Consider the following 16,398-nt stretch of genomic DNA (forward strand, 5'->3'; position numbering starts at 1 on the left):
TGTTTTACTAATGATGTCGTTTTGCTCTGCAATACTGTTAGATGACTTTTGAAAAAAATGCTAAGTATCAGTGGTGGTTAAAACTATGTAGACATCAACTTTAGACATTAACCCCAGCAGCCATAGCATTGTCTACAGATTCCTCTTTGAGATCTGCTTCTGCTGGCAGTTTATTGTGTCTCATAAAACCTAAAGTGACTTTAACTGAAACTTTAATATGAAAAGCTTCTTGTTTATATGAATACTGAATGCTGGGCTATGTAGCGTTATTGTATAAGCAACAAACTAATTACATACATGCTTAGTACTATACTAAATAGTGAAATGAACTTTGTTACCAATGACATGCTACTGTTTTTTTTTTTTTTTTTTTTTTTGGTAAATAACTTACACTACACTATGACGCGGTTTGGGACACTTTTAAAAGCTGTAAAACAGCGGTACGTCCACTAGAAACCTGCGTATACAGAAACGCACACAGACGTTCATGGACCTTATCTTTAATGCCTCTAATGTGCTTTGAAGAAGATGGAGGAGTAACGCTATGCTGTATTTCACAGATCCTCAGTTTGTGGTGTACCAGCTTAAGGTGAAGATCCACACATCAAACCCAGCACACACGCGGCGGGAGGACAAGTACCTGTTTTTTGAGTTTCCCCAGCCGCTGCCAGTCTGTGGAGACATCAAAGTGGAGTTCTTCCACAAACAAAACAAGATGATGAAAAAGGTACACTGTCTTCTTTCTGATTAAAAAAAGAATAAAATCTCAGCTCTGTTACAGATACGGACAAATTCAGAAATAATCCTTAACTTCTTGAATAATATAAATCTTAAAACACACACATATACAGTGTATCACAAAAGTGAGTACACCCCTCACATTTCTGCAAATATTTTATTATATCTTTTCATGGGACAACACTATAGAACTAAAACTTGGATATAACTTAGAGTAGTCAGTGTACAGCTTGTATAGCAGTGTAGATTTACTGTCTTCTGAAAATAACTCAACACACAGCCATTAATGTCTGAATAGCTGCAACATAAGTGAGTACACCCCACAGTGAACATGTCCAAATTGTGCCCAAAGTGTCAATATTTTGTGTGACCACCATTATTATCCAGCACTGCCTTAACCCTCCTGGGCATGGAATTCACCAGAGCTGCACAGGTTGCTACTGGAATCCTCTTCCACTCCTCCATGATGACATCACGGAGCTGGTGGATGTTAAACACCTTGAACTCCTCCACCTTCCACTTGAGGATGCGCCACAGGTGCTCAATTGGGTTTAGTCCATCACCTTTACCTTCAGCTTCCTCAGCAAGGCAGTTGTCATCTTGGAGGTTGTGTTTGGGGTCGTTATCCTGTTGGAAAACTGCCATGAGGCCCAGTTTTCGAAGGGAGGGGATCATGCTCTGTTTCTGAATGTCACAGTACATGTTGGAATTCATGTTTTCCTCAATGAACTGCAGCTCCCCAGTGCCAGCAACACTCATGCAGCCCAAGACCATGATGCTACCACCACCATGCTCGACTGTAGGCAAGATACAGTTGTCTTGGTACTTCTCACCAGGGTGCCGCCACACATGCTGGACACCATCTGAGCCAAACAAGTTTATCTTGGTCTCGTCAGACCACAGGGCATTCCAGTAATCCATGTTCTTGGACTGCTTGTCTTCAGCAAACTGTTTGCAGGCTTTCTTGTGCGTCAGCTTCCTTCTGGGATGACGACCATGCAGACCGAGTTGATGCAGTGTGCGGCGTATGGTCTGAGCACTGACAGGCTGACCTCCCACGTCTTCAACCTCTGCAGCAATGCTGGCAGCACTCATGTATCTATTTTTTAAAGCCAACCTCTGGATATGACGCCAAACACGTGGACTCAACTTCTTTGGTCGACCCTGGCGAAGCCTGTTCCGAGTGGAACCTGTCCTGGAACACCGCTGTATGACCTTGGCCACCATGCTGTAGCTCAGTTTCAGGGTGTTAGCAATCTTCTTATAGCCCAGGCCATCTTTGTGGAGAGCAACAATTCTATTTCTCACATCCTCAGAGAGTTCTTTGCCATGAGGTGCCATGTTGAATATCCAGTGGCCAGTATGAGAGAATTGTACCCAAAACACCAAATTTAACAGCCCTGCTCCCCATTTACACCTGGGACCTTGACACATGACACCAGGGAGGGACAACGACACATTTGGGCACAATTTGGACATGTTCACTGTGGGGTGTACTCACTTATGTTGCCAGCTATTTAGACATTAATGGCTGTGTGTTGAGTTATTTTCAGAAGACAGTAAATCTACACTGCTATACAAGCTGTACACTGACTACTCTAAGTTATATCCAAGTTTCATGTCTTTAGTGTTGTCCCATGAAAAGATATAATGAAATATTTGCAGAAATGTGAGGGGTGTACTCACTTTTGTGATACACTGTATATATATATAATACAACACAAATAAAACCAGCATAAAACACGTGTCGTGAATGTCATAGATATGACAACATGGCGTTATAAAAACAAACAAACAAACAAACCGATACGGACAATGATTGCTAGTCCGAGGGTGGAAATGCCAGAAGGAATTTATCAAAGCTGCTGGCTGATCGATGGTGCCTGCACATAGACGAGGGATAATGAAGGTCAATACAGATCTCCATATGAAAAGAAGCGGTCAGTTACTGGAGACATGACTATGTTAGTAATGGCTCTTCTTGGTCATAAGTGGAGGTCAGCAACAGTAGAGGAAGCAAAATGTGCTCTGGTAATTGGATATGACTAAATTGGGGGAAAAAAGTGCAAAAACACGTGATAGTTCATACTACTGTATTTTATGGAACATTATTAATTTTTAAAACATTTAGCTTTGTGAACTTTTTGTAAATGTAGCTTTAAGTAATTATTTCTTTTAATTGGTGGTAAATTTTTTAACTTGGGTTTTATTCCATGGGTTCTTCTTTTACCAGGACAAGATGTTTCACTTCTGGATAAACACTTTCTTCATCCCCGGACCAGAGGAGAACTCGGAGAAGGTAGAAAATGGACGTTTGTTCAATGACCTGGATGGCATTCAGAGCACAGAGAGGGGGGAGAACGACAAGGATTACCTTATCCTGGTTTTAACCAAGAATGATCTCGACAAGGCCAACAAAGACAAAGCCAACAGGTTATTTTCCCCAAACTTCAAGGTGAGTACAGCACAGACTTCCCATCACACCCTAAATTAGCTGTGTCTATTATACACAAACATTCAGCATCAAACACATCATGTGTTGGCATATTGTTTGGCATTAAGTACTTAATAACTGTAGCAAATTTGAATGATTTGGGGGTACGTTATGAACTAATGTGTTTGATAGGTGTTAGCCATTATTTATTTCAGTAGCACAGGAAATATAATTGATATGAACACAATATTGAAAGCCTAAGTCATGAATGTCATGTGATTCAGTGTGCTAGACATGCTGATTAACCGATGGCTTGTGATTAGACAATATAAGCTGGGAAATTAACTGCAGCAAAACAAACTGACAATGCTGCTGACTTTAAGGGCAGTTGTAGCCTAGTGGTTAAGGAACTGGACTAATAATCAAAAGGTCACCGATTCAAGCCCCACCACTGCCAGGTTGCCACTGTTGGGCCCCTAAGCAAGGCCCTTAACCCTTATATAAACTTATATAAACGTACAGGGTGGGGTTTGGGGCCTTGGTGCCACACTTTTTTTTTTCTTTTGCGCTAACCTTATTAATTATTTTGGAATACGTCTTCTTGGCCAGCCCAGGTGCTGGTTTGGCTCAGTTCAAATAATGGCACATTAAAATCCAATAATCCAAAGTTTAAGAAGCTAAAATACATGCAGTTTTTTTTAGTTCTGCTTTGTATTATTAGTTAGCTGTTCCTTCCTCTGTTCCCCAGCTAATGCAAAACCTCTTGCAGGTTGCTTTTCAGCAGACGTCATGATATTTATTAGCATATTAACACGATGCCCGGCACACACTTGTTCACACATGAACACACTCACAGTGCAGGATGTAAAAAAAATACAGAATACTGCAGCAGTGACAGTGATTTACTGGCTGTTGAAAACAAAACTTTCATACAGCGGTCTCTTATTAGGGACAGTGGTAGCTCAGTGGTTAAGGTACAGAAATAGTGATCACAAGGTTGCAGGTTCAAGCCCCACAGCTGCCAGATTGCTACTGTTGCGCTTATGAGCAAGGGCCTTAACCCTCAATTGCTTAGATTGAATACAATCACAGTAATAAAACTGAGGACACGTATGAAAATAGACAAAACAGAACAAGAAAGAATATTCCGTGATCCTGCCATAAATGTAACCAATGTGTTGACATGGTGTTAAACCAATAAACAAACAATCAGATGGATAAAAGTATCTGCTAAATGCAGCAAATGTAAATTTAATATTAAGTCTAAAATGGATGTAATACAGTAGGAGGTTTCTTGAACTCTCTTTATAGTTGCTAAACACATTGTTAAATGTCCAGTTAACTCGTGGTTAGTCACATGAGGTGTGTTTAACCAGACAATCTATTAATAAAATCCAGAGGATTTGGGTATTGAACAGAATACAGGTAACAGGTGCAATAAATACCTCTGTCATTAAATGCACTTATTGTGGTTAATTTCCCTTGCAAAATAAAAGACAAACTGTGACAGCCCTGTCTGTGCTAGTTCTATAGATTTTAAGTAAGGCCTGGTGTCTCTTACAGGTGAAGCTGTACTTTACAAAAACAGTGGAGGAACCATCCAACTCAGATGCCAGCAGTTCAGCGTGTGTAACCCCGGACGTTAGTGACAATGAACCGGACCATTATCGATACTCTGACACAACGGACTCAGACCCAGAAAATGAACAGCCTGACGATGATCAACACAATCAGATAACAAAAGTCTGAACTTTTTTAGGGGGGAAGAAGAAAAAAAGTTGTACAAAGGAGAAAACTTGAATATGAACTGAAAGCAAGTCATTTGTTTTTTTTTTTTTCTTTTTGCCTCCGAAACAGAAGTACACAAGCAGGACATTTGTCATGTACAATGCCCCCATTTTAAGGACACTATTTCTGACCAATCCTATCACTATTTCTGTCACCCACCTCCCCATCACCTTTTGTAATCAACAAAGTGTTCACACCTCCATAGCTGGGAGCAGGGGAAGACTAGATCATGGGGTGGAGAAGCGTGGTGAGAACGTGCTGCTGCTTCTCCTGTTCATACCAAGGCCAGTGCTAACATCAGTATCCTTCCCCCATGTTTGCCCTGATCCCATTACACCAATTGTTCATCACACCCCTTTTTAAGTACTGTGAAAGCTTCTACTTCTGTCCATGGACTCCCCCGAAACACCAATCCACCCCCCACCTTTGCTTCTCCACATAAGGAAAATACAAATACAGCGCAGTACAAACGTTCAGTTAGTCCGCTAGCTAACATTGTTGCTACTAACATCATAATATTGATTCCTCACCGTATTAGGCTGTACAAGATTTTATCTGTCCGAGCCCTTCTACTTTGTCTGAAAAACACAGTACCCCCCCTCATGTGTTGTCAGTGATGTGTTGTTTTTATGTTCAAGTAATGAAACTTTATACCACAGCAGGGAAGCCAGTGTTGCAATAATGTTAACATACGAGTTGACCAGAGGTTTGCATGCTAATTAAACTAGTATCCATGTTTAATAAATGTACAACAATTTTCATTTCTCTTCCTCTGAGAGGTTTGATGTCATTTAGGATTTGGTTGTAGCGAGGAGGTGGTATAGCACATCGTTTCACCAGGTGTATGGTATTAACTGTTAGGCCGTCTGCTGCGTTATGTTTTACGTCTCATCGGTTTCCCCTTAGGAAAACCGGTAATGTATTATTTAGCTATCACTAGCTATCACCAAGCACGTTCTTTTCTGGGGTTCATGTTTTAAGCTCTTGATGTCAGTCAGTCATGTGCACACAGGAGAAGGTTCTTCAGAATGTCTGCTTTGCTGCGGTAAACAATATGGGTCAGAACTTGCTTTGATTTCTGCATAGCTGCAGCACAAGGCGATCACGTCTCGGTCAACATGCCAACCCTGCACCTGCTTGAGTGAGCAGTGCGTTGGGTGGTAAAGGGGTTTCTGTGCTTTTTATAGGGGTTTAATGATACACATAACAAATATTTATTGCTCTTCAAATGCCACAATACAAATACATAAAAGGATGAGTGACAGATTAAAGGAAAACATTTTTACTGTACTTTGGGCATGGATCTCTAACTTTGTTGTGATGTTAGACTACAGTGTTGGTCTGAAATCTTCCATACATGTGTAGTCTGATGTTGGCACAGGCTGCAGCAAATTATATCCGTTCATTTTAATACACACAACTTTTTAGCTGCCCCCAAATTAACCAGTGGATTGTGAAATTTGAAGTGAAACCATTCCACCATAATAGATGTGTTTCATCATGTTAATCAGATGATCAGTCAAAAGCTTTTTATTGATCATCTGCATTTAAATGACAATGTGACCAAAGCTATGCCTCCTCTCTGTAGGGGAGTGTAGAGACAGAAGGGTCAAGTGTTTCAGGTCTGTTCTGTTCTCTTGGTGTATTGTACACCAGCCACTCAAAGAATCAAGAAATCTTTTTGCCATATTAAACCAATATCAAGGTTAACTGGGCATGCTCATTTATTACATGCCACACAGTGCACTAGTCTGAAAGCATCTGCACTTGTTTATTCAGGTTATTATTTTTTTTTTTTTATCTATCCGGTGGGAAATAAAACTACACGTTTGGATGACGCACTTAGAAAAGTGCTGTGCTAAGATATTAACACTTTAAGGCAAAACAGGCTGTAATGTAAGTTTGTATCAGCCAAACGCTGGTACGTTGTCACTTGGCCACAAATGACCTTACAGCCCTTACTCAAATCTGCTCAGTCCAGCACTCATCCATGGTCCCTGAACACAGCCTCACTGTACTCTTTATAGAACTGGTGTGTTTTTATTTAAAGGCATATTTATGCATCTTTTATTAGCTTTTAGTTTCATATTCCGTTCACAGAAAAGCTGGACGTTCACAGCCATCTGAGTTCCAGTCTGCATAATCTTGTACTAAATACACAAGTAACTAAGACAGTAAACCACCACTTGTGCCATCACTGTTAATGGTTTTCAGTACACCGCTCAGGTGGCGCAGCTGGAACCAGAGCTGGGATCTTGAATACATCGTATCAAATCTAACCTCTGCCTGCCGGCTGGGCTGAGCAATTACATGTACATTGATTGGCCTGTTGTTCAGATGGGGGTGGGATTAAGCCAGATAGGGTCTCTCTCATAACTAATGCAACTACGACCTCTGCTGGCTGATTGATGCCGCCTGCACAGAGATGAGAAAAGAGTGTCAGGGTGTGTCTCTCCGTACACAGTGCTGAGCTGCACTGCACTCGTCAAAGTGTAGGTGATAAGATGCATACGGCATGCTGCCCACGTGTCAGAGGGGGCGTGGGTTAGCTTCGTTCTCCTCAATCAGAGCGGGCATCGGCATTGGTGGAGAGGAAGCATGACTAAATCGGGCAATTGGATGCGCTAAAAGGGAGAAAAAGTGGAGAAAATGCATAAAAACAATATATATATATAGTATGGTTTTCAGTATGTGGTTTAAGACATGAGCTTTCCAGAAATCCACCCACGAACACACTAACAACGCAGGATGCGTTTTCTGACTAATGCCTGAGATCTATTTTTATTGGTTAACTCTATGATGGTGTCAGTGCTTTTTACAATATGTGTCATATTCTAATTTCTATGTAGAAAAAAGCAATATTATGTGTATCGTTACATCCCTATCTGACCTGGTAGAGAACCCTGTGCTGAGAGCTCTGCATGAGAGACCCGAGTATGAAATGAAATTGTGTTATAAGCTCTGTCAAAAATCGTAGATTGAAGGTTTGATGCCGTATTGTGCAGTTAATCATTTGAGTTGTTCTGATTTTATTTACAGTTTTTTTAATCCCTCAGATCCTTGGCTTCTAAATCTGTTTGTAGCCTTATTGTGTGGTCTAATGAAAGCTGGATCATCTGTTTATTCAATCAGTGGTGCTTACAAACTGCCAAACTTGCAATGAACTATAATTTTGAAGCCAAGTATCTGCGTTCGGCTGCTGTTGGAAAATGCTTTCTCTTTTTGTGATCTGACTGTTAGGCTGCATGTTCTCGTGCAGACTCGAGACTCCGTCTCCTGTATTTTGTGTCTGGCTGGCTGGGTTCTCGACGTTTTTTAAATTTTAACCCACCGTTCTTGAACAGATTTCATTCCTTTTGGAATGTGAACAGTGCAGCTACAGATTTTACACGTCTTGTACTTGCCTCAGACATATTAAAGCCCTGTATCTAAGTATTTAAATAGAGTATGTATCTTTTTTTTTTTTTCTTTTTTTTTTTTTTAAGCATGCCAAATTTAACACCTCGAACAGTGAGTGATGAGCCTAAAAATGTTCTGTTCTCAGTTTCTTGGGCAGGAATTATCACTCATGGTAGCATGTGTCTTTTTTTTTCTTTCTTGACGGGCCCAGTACATGCGCTGCACACCTTGCCTTCCTAGGGTGGAAAATAAAATGTTCCTGAGGTCAGAAACCAGGCTCAGCTTCTGTAGCCAATCCAGAAATAAAAGACAACCTAGAAAATAAAGGATTTTGTTATTTGTTTACATTTAATTCATGTCACTGAAAACCTGCCAAAATTAAGCTTGATTTTTATTTCTCTCCTTGATTTTGTCCGAGACGACGTGGCATACGGGAGGTTTTCTTTGCCTTACTTGAAGTTAACTATGCTTATACTCTGCTTTTGCTTTCAACTCTACCATTCTGCCCAAGCACTGACTTCATAGTACTTATCGAAAGCTACTATAATAGAGCAACATATTGTGCTAGACTTTTGCACTGTTACAGGTTTTTGCAGGGTTTCAGTCAGCAGTCCTCAGTATCCCCCCTTCCCCACCTCTCCTTCCCTTTCCTCCTGGAGTAGTTTTTTCTCAGTAAAAGCCATGAAAGCAGTGTAACATGTGGGAGGAAAGAAGTGGAATGAAGGGACTTGAGAGAATTTGTTCCTCTCCTATAAAATCACGTAGTACTTATGACTGAACGTTGGAGAATGATTCTTTTTGACAGTATTCATTAGACCCTCTGCAGGTATTCTCGTCTTTTCGTTCTATATGCTGTTTAATGGATGATTCTGTTGAGGGCCTCAGGTCTCCGGACATCTGTAGGACATCTTTAGCCCCCTCTGCTCATTTAGACAATTTAGCTACCGTACGTTGAATAGAAACCTGGAGGAAAGAAACCTCCTGTAATCACAGGTGTCCTTAATGTGGCACGGGTTTAAAACAAAAAAAACAACAACAAAAAAACAACAAAACTTGTGTGGATCTCACAGGCAACATTTAAAATGATTTTGAGTTTCAGCTTTAATTATTAAATAAATAAATTAAATAAAGAAATAAATAAATAAAGGTGCCAGTGTGTAAGTTTCATGTCACTAGTTTTAGCTGATTTGTGCAATATGCTATGATGCCTGTGGTTGCCACAAAGTGCCTCTTGTTTACTTAAAAATAAGAAAAATGTGCTTGTTTTAAGTGAATCAGATTTAGAACATGTTGTCATGCATGTAAATGGAACAGGATGGTACTGTGCACTAACTCATCTGCAGAGGGCCCGCGGGGCCTCGGCCCCCTCCGCATCTCTATTCTTCCCCCCTCCACTTTTCCTCTGGGTTCAGTTCCATTTAGGCATAATGTAAACTGGGTATATTTTTAGTCATTTGAAGAAAAAAAAATAAGAGCCTTATTCCATTTCAGCCTGTTCAGATAATTGTGATGTGCAACAGTTGCTCTGTGTGTAATGCTATGCACTGAGAATACACAACCAACAATGTATGAAATATTGTATAGGTTATGTACAGGTTATGATGCTCATACAAATCATGTTTGTTTGTAATTGTATGTGTAAACTGCCCTTTATCTTAGTGTTATAAACTCCACATAAATCCAATAAAGTCTCATTCTTGTCAGCTGGTGGATCTTTATTTATCAACTTTTTTCATATTCATTGTTTTTAAGCTCTAACTCATGTTCCAAAGATGATATTAGATCTAACTCTACGTTCAGCGATGTGACGCGACAAAGTGACCTGCTGTCATTCATTTTCAGTAAGAGCTGGCAAGAGTCTTTAACACAAAGCTGAGCAAAGTTTAACTTTATGTAAATTAGGAGCGAAGAGATGTGGCAATTACCAATAGGAATTGATCGGTAAGCAGAGAGGTACAAGCGTTATAAGTGTTTTTGCTTCCTAGATAATAGTTTCTTCTACAGGTGGATGAGAGACACGTTGCCATTGTGTGAAACTTCCATTAATGGACAGCAGCAATCGCAACTAACAAATACAGTTCTTTTGACATGTTGACTGCACAGACGGTGATGGACTGTGCAGGGATGGAATTTATAGAAGAGCAATTTGCCTCCCGGATTTTTATTTTTAGCAGGAACACGTCGAATTTGTGGTGAAATAGTTTTTCTTTATACAATTGCACTGTAGATACTAGCCAGAAAAGTACGCTGTACAGCAATAGCATTTGCTTCTTTGCGCCATTTAAACCATCAATGCCCACAGGTGGTGGTGATAATGTTTGTTTGTTTATTAGGATTTTAACGTCATGTTTTACACTTTTTACATTCACGACAGGAACGGTAGTTACTGGTTACACAAGATTCATCAGTTCACAAGGTTATATAAAACAGTCATGGACAATTTAGTGTCTCCTATTCACCTCACTTGCATGTCTTTGGACTGTGGGAGGAAACTGGAGCACCCGGAGTAAACCCATGCAGACACGGGGAGAACATACAAACTCCACACGGAAAGCACCCGGACCACCCCACCTGGGGATCGAACCCAGGACCTTCTTGCTGTGAGGCGACAGTGCTACCCACTTTGCCACCGTGCCACCCTGGTGATGATGAACACAGGGCAATGAGTGATCATCTGAACGTCTGGGCAACCACTGGTTTCCAGGTTTGGCAGTAATTGGTTCTGGAAACACAAACTTTCATGAGTGGAAATGACTAGTTACTTTAATATCAGTATTAAACACCTCTCTTGTCCTGACATAGGTAGTGGAAATACTAACACATGCACATGAACCGCTGTTATTCTGTTTTACTGTTGCCGTATTGTTGGTCAAACCAGTATTGAAAGGTAGATAGATATGCTGGTGTTGTGCCTGTCATGCATATAAAAGCAGGTCTGATACTGCATGGGCAGATATTGACACATGGCTGGCCAGGATGGAAAATATGACTTATTTTCAATCAAGATATATTTTAAATTAAGTTACTGTAACAGATTATTGTTACACTTTTTTGGCAAGCTTTTCCATGCACTATGTAGCCATTAGAATTTAAACCACCTCCCAGGCTGTTTTTCCTCTGAAAACCTCACTTGTGCACAATTTACGTTATAAGGACACAGTTAAAAAATATTTACAGCCACTTGTAAATATGCGGCTCGTACGATGCAGCTTTTCCACTTTTGAAAATACACTTGAGAGTTGAGTGAACAATCCAAACTATGAAGTTTTCAAGAAGTTCCTTACGAGGAGATTCTGATGCGTTCTAGGAGCCAGTCTGCAGATGTTAATGACCTCTGATTTACCATTCGGCCCCGCTGTCTGTAAATAATGGTGTCGCCGCTGTGCACAGCGGAGCCGTTGAGGCTGAGTTTACGTGAGGAGCATGAATGTTTCTCAGTCGTGACCCAAGAAAACCATTTAGAACAGAGTGATAAGTTCAGTAACCTTCTGCAGCGCTGCTGAAAAGTGCTGCTTCCTGGGAAGACAGTGCAGATAAAGTGAAGCTAAACAAAGCTTAACGTCTTTTGGTCGCATCAGAATCTAATGAAGGATTAGGTTCTGAATAAAGAACCTCAATCAACCTGCAAATAAATTCAAAGTGACCTGCAGACTCACAAGTGTTAGCTCAAACTATCCATCGTCATCTGACTGAAATGGGACGCAGTAGTTTTAGTTGTTACCAAAGATTTGCACTTCATGACTGATGTTACATTCTTATTTTGTTACAACAATATTTTAGTCAGAAAGCTATTTTAATTTGTTCTTGTCTTGAAGAAAACCCACACAGAAAAGGTGGATTGGCTATTCTACACTTCAGTATGAGTGAGTTAGTGTGTTGCCCTGTGGCGGTTTCTCATCTGGTGTGTACGGGTGATTCTGAACCCAAAGTGAGCCTGACCCAAATAAAGCCGTAGATATAAAATACATTTGAATTTTTCTATTTAATATTCTGATTAATTGCACGGATTTTGTTGACATCTGTTTGTAATAGTTTACTGATTTGTATTCTCAGAGGAGTGGATAAGCAGATCTGTGAATAATTTCATTGAGCTTGTCCTTACTGAACTCATTATTATTGATTATTAAATAAGATGCCAGGAAAATTAAGTTGTATTTGAAGCTTAGAGTTGATGAAGAGTTACATAAGATAAACATAACATTACATAAATAACTCTCAAAGTGGAAAAAGTTCTCGCCCTCTTCTGATTGTTAGTGTATATTTGTCACACTGAATGATTATTAATGGATCATTAATATTACAAAAATGAAACTTAAATATATCCAACACACATGCCTTCATCATCATTTCATGTTTTACCAGCGCTTTATCCTGCACAGGGGGGGTTTGAACCAGACCATGATGGACGTGCAGGGTGGATTTGATGTCTACAGTGTTTAACTGACTCAGCAGTGTTTCACACCCAACTTCTCCATTTGTCTTCTACTAAAGGTTTTGGCAAGTTGTAGTTCCCAGATACTTGAATGACTTTACAGTTGACACTGGGATGTTGGATTTTGTGAAGGGGAGCAGTGCTGAAGCTCCAGCCATTAAACCTCTGGCTGATATGCAGACTCGTCACCATCCTGGATGAGTCCGGTTACTGATGTGTCTTCTGTAAGATTCAGGAGTTTAACAGATGGGTCCTTAGAGGTGCATTTGATGGTGTAAAAAGAAGAGCAGTGGGGAGAGTACACACCCTTGAGGAGTACTAGTGCTGACTGTTTCCTGCCTGTCAGGAAGCTATTGATCCACTGACAGATGGTGGGGGATACAGTGAGCTGGGAGAATTCGGAGGGGTGGATTGCTGAACTAAAGTCCACCAACATGATCCTTGCATATGTCTCTGGTCAGTCAGGGTTTTGCAGGATTTAGTGCAGTCCCATGTTGACTGCATTATCTACTGATCTGTTTGTGAGAAGTCTATAAGGTGACCTGTGACATTTTTTGGCTGGGCCAATACCAGCTGTTTAAAGTACTTCATGACTACAGACATCAGATTGACTACAGGCCTGATTTTTTATAGTGTGTTGCAAGTATCAGATTGTAAAAGTGTTTAAAAGACAAAATACATTGGTCAGTAACAACAGTGGAAACCTTTTCTTTGTACCTTTGACAGTTAAATAAAGGCTCAAGAGAAATATATTTTTTATTTTGCTCTTATTGCATCTTATGAAACATCCCATATACCGATTTTTGATATACCAATTTAGTGAACAGGTTGATTAAGTAACCATTATTGTCGTTCAACTCTTGGGAAGACACAACAGTGTGGCCCTGTAGTGGACAAGAAATCAGTGTTGATCTTTATATAGCACTGCTTCTGTTATTCATGAACCACCAAGATGGCTATACAAGAACCGTCGATATCTCTAACAGACTCAGAGTGACTGATAAACTGAACTTACGTATCAGTATTGATTGCAGCAATAAATGACCTGCTGACGAAGGACTGTTACTTCCACACTGATCACTTAATCATAGAGTTACCTACGAAAATACAGCTGATGTAATACTATATTAAAATCACATAAATGATGGGGAGATGTTTCTTGGTAGCTTTACACTGACACAATGTGAGTGCTATATTCTAATTTGAAAAAATAAATAGAAACTACACTGATCAGTCCACCTGATCAAAACTGATTAAAACCACCTCCTTGTTTCTACACTCACTGTCCATTTTATCAGCTCCACTTACCATATAGAAGCACTTTGTAGTTCTACAATTACTGACTGTAGTCCATCTGTTTCTCTGCATGCTTTGTTAACCCCCTTTCATGCTGTTCTTCAATGGTCAGGACCTCCAAAGAGTAGGTATTGTTTAGGTGGTGGATGATTTTCAGCACTGCAGTGGCACTGACATGTGGTGGTGTGTTAGTGTGTGTTGTGCTGGTATGAGTGGACCAGACACAGCAGCGCTGCTGGAGTTTTTAAAAACCGTGTCCACTCACTGTCCACTCTATTAGACACTCCTACCTAGTTGGTGCACCTTGTAGATGTAAAGTCAGAGACGATTGCTCATCTATTGCTGCTGTTTGAGTTGGTCATCTTCTAGACCTTCATCAGTGGTCACAGGACGCTGCCCACGGGCAGTCCAGCAGTGACAGTGAGGTGTTTAAAAACTTCAACAGTGCTGCTGTGTCTGATCCACTCATACCAGCACAACACACACTAACACACCACCACCATGTCATTGTCACCACCATGTCAGGACTGATGAGATTATTGTGCATCATGTAGGAGAGGAACTCAACTATATTTCTCAGGTTGCGTCTTCTGTTATAAATCATGGGCGTTGATCTCTTGTATGATAAAGACACATTGACATTACTGATAGTTTTTCTTTGTTGCTCATTTCTTAAGATGTCTTTCTGTTATGAATGGGTTTCAAAGCTCCAGTATTTTACAGCCTTTCTGCTATATAAATTGCAAACTGTAATACTACTATTATTCGATGATGAATTATTAATATTTATATTGTTTTATTTTTGCGATTGGTTGCTTGGCTTTGGGCTTGTTTGATTTGATATAGTGATGTTGTTACGATTTCATAAATCAAAAAAAGAAAACTGTATTGGCAGTGTGCAATCTGAGACAATGGAATTTAAGGAAGTCGATACTGGTTCAGAGCAGTGTACATGCCAGATTCAGAACAGATATGATACATTTTGACTACTGTATATTATAAGCCTGGCTCCTAGATAACATGCACATCATGTCTGCAGGACACATTTCATGCATCCACTAAAGTGAGATCTGCTTTATTTACAGATATTATTCAGTATTTACCTTACCTTGATTTTAATTTCCTCATGCGCTTTGCTGACTCCACTTTTGACCAAACAGCAAATAGAGTTAATTAGCTTAACACATGAGCTTTATCTACACCTTATGTTCAAATGTACACCGATCAGCCATAACATTAAAACCACCTCCTTGTTTCTACACTCACTGTTCATTTTATCAGCTCCACTTACCATATAGGAGCACTTTACAGTAGTTGTGGATGTTGGATGACTCTCAGTCCAGCAGTGACGCTGACATGGTGGTGATGTGTTAGTGTGTGTTGTGCTGGTATGAGTGGATAAGTCACAGCAGCGCTGATGGAGTTTTTAAACACCTCACTGTCACTGCTGGACTGAGAATAGTCCACCAACCAAAAACATCCAGCCAATAGTGCCCCGTGGGCAGCATCCTGTGACCACTGATGAAGGTCTAGAAGATGATCTCGAACAGCAGCAATAGATGAACGATCATCTCTGACTTTACATCTACAAGGTGGACCAACTAGGTAGAAGTGTCTAATAGAGTGGACACACCACCACCATGTCAGTGTCACTGCAGTGCTGAGAATGATCCACCACCTAAATAATACCTGCTCTGTAGTGGTCCTGTGGGGGTCCTGACAATTGAAGAACGGTGAAAGGGGGCTAAAAAAGTATGTAGAGAAACAGGTGGACAACAGTCAGTAATTGTAGAACTACAAAGTGCTTCTATATGGTAAGTGGAGCTGATAAAATGGACAGAGAGTGTAGAAACCAGGAGGTGGTTTTAATGTTATGTTGATACCCCTTCTGATTATTGAGTTTAGGAAGTTTCAATTTTATGAAATAAATTGACCAAATAGCACAAATTCCTACAAACACACTCAAAGTCCTGAGAAAAACCTTCACCAAAGAGTGGAGGCTGCTATTGCCTCAAAGAGGGGCCTAACTCCATATTAATGAAATTAAATTGCTTTTATTTGTTTTCACAAACTGTTTTATTCTTATTGGTGCCATCTTCTGATTGCTAGTTAGGGCAGTTGTAGCCTAGCAGTTAAGGTACTGGACTAATAAGTAGAAGGTCACTGGTTCAAACCCCACTACTGCCAGGTTGCCACTGTTGGGTCCTTGAGAAAGGTCCTTAACCCTCAATTGCTTAGACTGTAATTCGCTTTGGATAAAAGCGTCTGTTAAATGCCGTAAGTGTAGTCCAGTACTTTAACCACTGAGCTA

The 16,398-nt window shown here is 40.3% G+C and overlaps 1 protein-coding gene across 1 annotated transcript in view; it reads left to right on the forward strand.

Moving 5' to 3' along the window:
* The window catches only part of ptenb (phosphatase and tensin homolog B), a 31,799-nt gene extending 21,737 nt beyond the window's left edge, over window positions 1-10,062 (forward strand). The window contains exons 7-9 of the mRNA XM_063003183.1: window positions 561-727; window positions 2,972-3,193; window positions 4,736-10,062. Of these exons, the coding sequence (XP_062859253.1) occupies window positions 561-727; window positions 2,972-3,193; window positions 4,736-4,921 (575 nt within the window). The 3' untranslated portion in view covers window positions 4,922-10,062. The remainder of the gene's footprint in view (window positions 1-560; window positions 728-2,971; window positions 3,194-4,735) is intronic.
* Window positions 10,063-16,398: the final 6,336 nt, after the last annotated feature.

This window comes from Trichomycterus rosablanca, chromosome 10 (assembly GCF_030014385.1).
Source record: "Trichomycterus rosablanca isolate fTriRos1 chromosome 10, fTriRos1.hap1, whole genome shotgun sequence".
Taxonomy (NCBI): Eukaryota; Metazoa; Chordata; class Actinopteri; order Siluriformes; family Trichomycteridae; genus Trichomycterus; species Trichomycterus rosablanca.